At 40.8% G+C, this 8,025-nt stretch overlaps 1 protein-coding gene across 2 annotated transcripts in view; it reads right to left on the bottom strand.

Annotated features, from left to right (window-relative positions):
- Nucleotides 1-893: 893 nt before the first annotated feature.
- The window catches only part of atg4da (autophagy related 4D, cysteine peptidase a), a 9,386-nt gene continuing 2,254 nt past the window's right edge, over nucleotides 894-8,025 (bottom strand). For both annotated transcript variants that reach the window (XM_054603955.1, XM_054603954.1), the window contains exons 4-11: nucleotides 7,583-7,756; nucleotides 6,633-6,984; nucleotides 6,471-6,535; nucleotides 6,188-6,339; nucleotides 5,964-6,042; nucleotides 4,772-4,848; nucleotides 4,427-4,546; nucleotides 894-3,424 (exon numbers count right to left, since the gene is read on the bottom strand). In XM_054603955.1, the coding sequence (XP_054459930.1) occupies nucleotides 3,245-3,424; nucleotides 4,427-4,546; nucleotides 4,772-4,848; nucleotides 5,964-6,042; nucleotides 6,188-6,339; nucleotides 6,471-6,535; nucleotides 6,633-6,984; nucleotides 7,583-7,756 (1,199 nt within the window). In that variant the 3' untranslated portion in view covers nucleotides 894-3,244. The remainder of the gene's footprint in view (nucleotides 3,425-4,426; nucleotides 4,547-4,771; nucleotides 4,849-5,963; nucleotides 6,043-6,187; nucleotides 6,340-6,470; nucleotides 6,536-6,632; nucleotides 6,985-7,582; nucleotides 7,757-8,025) is intronic.

Below are 8,025 nucleotides of genomic sequence, written 5' to 3'. Positions count from 1 at the left end.
ATACATCTTTGCATGATGTGGTTGAATATTGATAGAGATGAGACAGTTGGAGACTATCCATTCTCTCCCTGCGCTGCAGCAAATCACCCGTTGCGCACAGATGCAATTACAGCTGCAGGATCCACCACTGCACTTGAACTTGAACACGGGGGCCAATCACAGTCAATTATGCGCGTGAGACCATGCTACTGAGAAACCCCCCCCCTCGCTCCCACCATTAAAGGGTGTCTCGTTAAATAGATTAAAATAAATGGGGAGAATGGCGGACTGTGCTTGTGTGACTGACCTACCCGCATGAACAGGACAGGCGCTCCCGCCCGGGTGAACGTCTGCGCTCCCGAGGTGTTATTTGCGGGGGATGAAAGACGACGCAGCAGGTTGACGCAATTAGTCTCCTCAGCCTCTTCGTGATGCGCCTCCGAGCGTTGATTTGTTTCAGCGACTCGGCTCGAGCGCCCCCTCCACCGCGTCTATGACCGAATGTCTAGTCACAGCTGTGCGGCAGCGCGCATGCGTCTACAGATAGGTCTGTACTGTACACTGTGTGTACATGGAGAAGGCTTAACATCTACAGTACCAGTCAAAAGTTTGGACACACCTTCTCATTCAATGGTTTTTCCTTTCTTTTTTTCTACATTGTAGATTAATATTGAAGACATCCAAACTATGAAGGAACACATATGGAATTATGTGGCAAACAAACAAATGCTCAACAAACCAGAATATGTTTTATATTTTACATTCTTCAAAGTAGTTGAATGAGAAGGTGTGTCCAAACTTTTGACTGGTACTGTACCTTAAAGAATATAAGGATAAGAGTCTGCATAAGCTTGAATTAGGTCTTTAAAAACATTTTTAATGCTAAAATCATCATCTAACTTTTTTTTGTTCTGTTGACAATATTAAGTGTACACGACTGGTAAAGCATGATTCACTGGGGACCATGAACCAGTGGTGGTAATAATTGTTGTAAATGAATGACAAAGCACGAGGAGATGCAGTACTTGGAATAAAAAGCAAAAATAAAATCATCATTCATACAGTAGCAGTCAAAAGTTTGGACACACCTTCTCATTCAACTACTTTGAAGAATGTAAAATATAAAACATATTCTGGTTTGTTGAGCATTTGTTTGTTTACCACATCATTCCATATGTGTTCCTTCATAGTTTGGATGTCTTCAATATTAATCTACAATGTAGAAAAAAATAAAAATAAAGAAAAACCATTGAATGAGAAGGTGTGTCCAAACTTTTGACTGGTACCGTATATTCATTTTTAACAAAAATGATAAAACAAACAACCAACCGAGAATAATATTTTAGAAATGCTACAGTTAACTGCAATCAAGAGGTTTTTATGTGTTTTTTAAAAAATATTTTAAGATTTCTCAGAAGTTGCAGACCACGATTCCAGCATGAACTCACAGGTTTTGTGTACAGGATGATTGTCACAGAAAATAAATAATTACATTTGCTATCTACCAATGAGGGGAACCTATCTCACGTTATATGCTCCACAAACAAACACGTTATTGCATCGCAATGGCAAACTGCAGTGATATCTGAGTGAACAATGGACAAAAATAAAATAAACTGCATGTAATCTACTGCAACATTTTAAAGTGTTACTGCATCCTCCGTGTATCATTTATTGTACACAGCAGATTTGCTCTCACACTAACATTATTGCATTACATTAGAATTAAGTCTTTGAAATTGGTGTAATTGTTTGTACTTGAAAATAGGTGCATACATCATTTAATGCCAATTATTTGCCAGTGCATTTTGAGGAACAAAAACTTAAACAAACAAATGTAATTTACAACAGCACCTTTGGGTTAAGGATGGCTATCACACACACACACACACACACACTCTCCACTGTGAATAATAACAAAATGTCAGATGGTCATCACTGAAAAATAGGATATAATATTATACCAGATCACAGGACAGGTGAGCTTCAAAAGCTGAATGGTGGAAGACCAGTTTCCAGTACGATGCAATTTACAACAGGAGTGAACTGCAAAACAAAGACACTGAAGGAATTACATTCTGAAGACAAACATTGCATTTTGTTTCAGAGTAAACAGTCAGTGCATTTTCTGCAGTGATCAGTTTAGAACAAAACAGTGCATCTCTTAAAATCTGCTCATTTATGGAGAGTGCAATGCAAGTAAAATGTTATTCCAGTGTTTGAAGTTTAATCAGGACAATAAAACAAACAGTAGTAGTGCAACCTGCAGTAGTAGCCTTCACGTAGAAAAGGGACAAACTAAACACAAATGACATTGCAACATAAACTCCCATTAAAAAATGTTTCATGGGACAAGCCACAGTTTACCAGGTAAAGACACACATCCATCTCCAACTGAAGGGACCATTCACTCTTCACCCCCGACCTGGGAGCTTGAGTAACTCTTCAGAGCAGATTCCCGGGAGTGTTTCCTATTCTTAATGATCAATAATGGAGCACCAAAGCACGTAGGAGACCAAGGCCCTGATCAGGCCAGACTGTAACTCTAGAATGAATTTACATCTGCTCAAGACTCTCTTGGAAGAATTTGAAACCTCCGTGAAACTCAACATGTCAGACTCCTAAAGATGTCAGTACACTTATTTAAGACAAACAGATAAACTACACTTACTCAACACATGCACACACGCAAAAACATATTCATTAACCCGATAAATAAATTCAAAGAATTAAAAAACAAAAAGGAGATGTTCAGCAGATGGTATATCATACAAGTCCAGAACATTATCAGGAACCACCCCCACCTCCTAACTGACCAGTAAGCTAATCAAACATCATGAGGACTAAACATCACCTCCCAGTCCAGTTCAGACCTGGATGAAAACACTAAGTGCTTGATTTTGCTCTTATATGCTTGACTTTGAGGCGTTTGGGTGTCTTATGAAGTGAATCAAGAACACTTCAAGTAGTTGGAACATTTCCAACAATGAACCAATTTGTAATCCTGCCTTTGCCCAGTAAAATAAAGCTCCAGAGAGTACCCCTTAAGTTAGCTTATAATACCCATCCACACAAAAAGGGTGATAACAGAAGCCACACAGTTTTTATTTCCGTTGATCTGCGAGGGCGATAAAGCACAAAGAGCGTCAAGTCCACCTTGCAGTCGCACCATCGACAGAATCAAGTCCTTCCCTTTCAAAAGGAAATGAGGTGTCCTCTTCTGCCCCCTACAGGTGAGAGCTAGCAGAGCATCCTCCTCGGTGCCTCACAGGAAGACGAACTCATCACTGTTTCTCCTGTTGTTACTCCTGCTCAGGTTGCCGGGGGGCAGGATGTGGGCTGCAGGTCCACTGAGGTTGCTGCTGTGACCCTCAAGTCCATAATCCTGACCCTGGCCCTCTACGAAGGTAAAGATGGGGTACTTCTCCTTCGATGACGACAGGGCCTGGGAGGGCAACAAAACCGAGTCAATACATTATATCTATCAAATAGGGTCCTCTTTACATCGTTTGTGAGCCAAAATTAAATAGAACTGTAACCACTGATTATTATGTTTTTTTAGTGACATAATAATAAATAAAAAAAAATATATATGTATATTTGTACAGCATCCATCCAGTTCACTCAAAGGATGTACAAGTCAAAATAAATAAACAGAAAACCTTCCTTTTACAAATATAATAAATAAAAGTGGTAGGAAGAAAGCCTGCATTTTGCTCCAACATTTTAAGTGTCATTTAAATCATTTCAACAGATGAATACGAACTGGAAAAAATGTTACATTAGAGATGAAAAAAATCGTTTTACATTTGTGTTTTATGTGCTCGAACTCCCTCTGTCGGTGATGGTGATCCGCCTCCTTTGTTGATGTGAATGAATCTGATTAAACTTTGACTGACAAAATAACAAAGCTCCCCAATGTCAAGCCAGTTTGGGAGGCGGCGGGCTTGACCATCTCATTCAGGAAACATGGTTTGTTTATGCTCTTGTTTTTAAAAGGCATGGTAAAATACTACAAGCAGAAGAGAAAGATGGATGCTGTCTGGCAGAAATGAGTGTAAGGACAGTGAAAAACCTGTACAATATACAATTCTGTGGACAACTTCTGGTGTTAGCCCGCTAGCCATGCTAGCTCCTGCAGGTTTACAACCCTACCCACACTATTCCCTGCAGGTGAACTCGGATTGGCTGAGTCAGTGATTGAGTGAATGAGTTTAAAGGTGATTACAGGAAGCTGATTGGTTCCAGCCTGACAGTTATATATTTTAACTTCCAGGCTTTCAACAGCTCCTGTGGGATCACTTTTGTAACATATAGTAGATATTATTATGCAAGCCATGTTTGGTCAATCTCTTCTAACCCATCCTTTAACACAGTATGGAAGTTAAATAGTGTTCTCTCTCTGCTTTGATTGAATGCTAGGACATTTAAGAGTGTAAAAACTCACCACACTAACAGCAGAACAGAGAGACTCAAAGTCCTTCTTGTTCTTGGCATAAAAGCCGATGGTGCAGCTGGGATCCATGCGGTTGAAGGGCATCTTCTTGGGAGAGCTACAGTGGAACGACTAGCGAGTGACAGGAGGAGACAGAGGTCACTCAATAAAAAGGTCAATAAAAGTTCATGACGTGACATGTTATCTCTAATGGCCTGTAGCAGTCAAAACACTATTGAGCATGAAAGTCACATGGTCCGAGAAGTTCAATATGACCTGATAAAAAGCCAGACAGACAGAGAGATAGTAAAAAAAGAATATATATATATATATAGAGATGAAGACACGGAAACCAACCTCCAGTGAGAAGTTGACCTGAGAGACATCCACCACAGGCTGGCAGTAGTGAGGGTCCAGATACAGCAGCTGCTCGTCTAACAGACAGGAAGGAGAAGTCAGACGAGGAATCAAAATACTGTATTACAGTAGAAAATCACCACCTGGGAGGTGGCCAGGAACAGATGAATCACTCAGGCATACATTTGCGGTTTTAAATATTCTTAGATCATGTTCCCTCAAGCTGCAACTCTCAAAAAGTATTAATGTGATTTTCTGCACTAAGGTTTGGTTTCGAAAACAGCTCTCACTTCTTCTATTGTGTGTGTGTGGTTGATGATTTTCAGAATCATTATTCCCAGAAAGGGGAAATCAATTATTACCAAGAAATATATTCGGGGAAGAGTTGGTTGCTTATTTGACAGAGTCTAATCTTTTCTCAGGCAGCAGTCAGGTCTTTTTTTCTTCCCACTTCTGACTTTAATTTAACAGCTTCGAAGAGGACAGATTTACTAGAATAATATCTGAAAAAATTTGACATTTACATTTTTAAGAGGGCTGTGTACAATCCACAATGAGCAGCATCGAGTGCTTGGCGCTATTATTACTGTGCTCTACTGAAATAATTACTAAATAGAAAATATAATTGAGAAACTCTTAAGAGGAGTCCTGATAAACAAGAATAGTGGATAAACTAAAAGTGAAGTTTTGTCAGCTCCCAGCTGTTGAGGAACATCTTGAATATTCTAAGTGTATTAATGTGCTTATACTGTGCTGTGTTAAAATTGTTTCAATTTGTCAGTTTAACTCATGGTTATGAAATGCTAACCAGCTAACGCAGTATCACCATCATGTAACCATCATCACCGATTAAAATATTATTAACTTGGGGAAGCAGCACCTCAAGAAAAATACAGAGTGTGAGAGAACGGAAGAGAAGAGCTTTGACTAGAACATAAATAGTCACTATATATATATATATCAATCACAGCGACAGACAGTTGTTTCCACTCAGCCCTACAGCAACAGACTATGCAAAGTTCTTAGTGTACCAACCCTTGACATGAGACAACCATGAGACAAACAGCAGAGACAAGATCTCTATGGTCATAACTCCAGCATGATGTATCCAAAGAACACCAAGTTCCTTCCTCAGAAAACAGTGTTGTTCTTAAATCTCTTGATTCCTTTAATAAAAAGAAAAAGCTCTCACCTTGGAAGCCAATGAAGTAAAGTGAGTGCTTCGGTTTGCCTCCGATGATTCCAATACAACAATCCAGCTTGAGGATGTTCTGGAAATGAACATGGATTTTCAATATGACTTCAGAGATACGAGAGAAAACTCAAGTTCTGCAGCACAGTTTTCTTTAGAAAACATTACTCTAGTGAGCTCAGAGGGGTCTGTGGAGGGGTGGGGTGAACGCAGAGGATTCAGACCTTGACACATTCGATGTAGGACGGGTTGAGGGCCTCCCCTCCCAGCCGAACAGGCACCAGTATGATGACGGACTTCCAGGCCTGGCTGGACGGATCAGGGGGAGTCTGGCTTAGTGACAGGTCACATAGATTCACCACGTCCTCTTTGTACACTGCATTGAACAGAAACATGAGGAGGGCAGATTTTGAGAAGACTTCTTAGATATTTCCAAAGGAATACGTGTTGAACTGGCTCTAATAAGGAGTAACCATTAAACAGATATATCTAGTGTGTCAATCTCACCTGTACAATCCTGAGCCACATATACAGCCAGGTTGTGGAGAACAGAGGTTTTGGCTACCGCTTTCCTGAAAAAAAAAAAATGTTGATTCATAACTCCAATCAATGCAAAGACAATTGTACATCCTTGCTTGTATAAAACAAAGCTTCTTTTGCCGTCTTTACCTTACAATGTGTGCCACTATAGAGGGGCCATACCAGTCACCAGCCTTCTTCCCTGAACTTTTGCCAATTTCCACCAGCTGGTGAAGCCCAAAAGGCGCTGGGGGCTGATCCCCGAACCAGGTGAGCAGCTTGTGGTGGATGGGCTCCGCCTGCCTGTCCCGCACACACTCCGGTCTCTTCCTCTGGCTGCATTTGGGTGCCGGATCACTCGTCAGGGACTTTTCGGGGGTGTTGGACCCTCGTGGAGAGCCAAAGGAGGGGATGGGGACTCCTCCAGCCCGGGCTGGGGAACGCGGTCGGAACACCTCAAAGTCCACTTCAGTTAGCTGCTGAACATCTGGCCAAGTCCAATCTGCAGAATACAAAAAAGGCTTGCGCTTAGCAACTAAGTAGAGCCAGGCTAAAACATCTGGGGAATGTTTTTCTTTTCTCAGTCCTAAGCATTGAACAATCAGAGAGTAGACATCTTTTGAATGTCGCACTAAAAAACATCGGCACAATGAATAAGAAATACTTAAACAGACAGAGTGATGGAGAGCGGAGGAGAAAAAAAAACACACATGTGGCCATGAGACAGACCAACACTGCCAGCAATGAAAAGAAACAGAAATACATCAGGATAAGCAAAGCTCAGAAAATAAGATTTATAAAAAATGACAAAAGGAGAGAGGTGAAAAGCAGAAAACACAAATGAGTGTTGATGGATGTAAACATTTTAAGAAAACGCTTTTAAAAAAAGTTATCAGATCTGTCGGGTTATTTATATTATATCAAGAGAAAACATATTCATTTTCAATTTAAAGGAGAAGTTACTTCGAACAGTAAGAATTTTAAATGTGTCACACTACTAAGATATTTGTTTCACTGAAAAATCAAAGATCAGCCAGCCCTTAAATGTGGCTGTATTTTTTGTGGGTGGAAGAAAAACTGTGTTCAACTGTGAGACAAACCTCTTGGCATCAGATGGACCAGGAGCCCCTGAGCCAGCAGCATCTGCCCGCTGCGCAGCATACAGCCCCAGCCGCAGTCTGTGGTCCAGGTGGAGCCCTCCAGCTGAGGGAACTCCCTCCTGTAGGTCAGCCAAATCCTGGACACAAAAGCCGAACGAAACCGCTCCACCTCATCTATGACAAGACGGAGAAAAAGAAAAGATAAACTCTTACACTTTGTTGATTCGAACCGCTCATGAATTGTATCTCATGTCTATCTGACATGAGAAACTTTAGTTTACACAAATGTGAAATTTTTAGGTCAACTGCTTTGTGTTCTATGACGTAAACCCAGCAACCTTTCAATGGAAAAGGGTTTACACCACTGTGGTTAACCAAAACACACATCAATGCAACACCTGGAGTCTCTTTGTAGAGGGGAAACACAGCATCTACCGACAAGC

This window comes from Anoplopoma fimbria, chromosome 9 (genome assembly GCF_027596085.1).
Source record: "Anoplopoma fimbria isolate UVic2021 breed Golden Eagle Sablefish chromosome 9, Afim_UVic_2022, whole genome shotgun sequence".
Classification (NCBI taxonomy): Eukaryota; Metazoa; Chordata; class Actinopteri; order Perciformes; family Anoplopomatidae; genus Anoplopoma; species Anoplopoma fimbria.
Note: the sequence above shows the minus strand (reverse complement) of the source record. Positions and strands in the feature narration are given on the sequence as shown.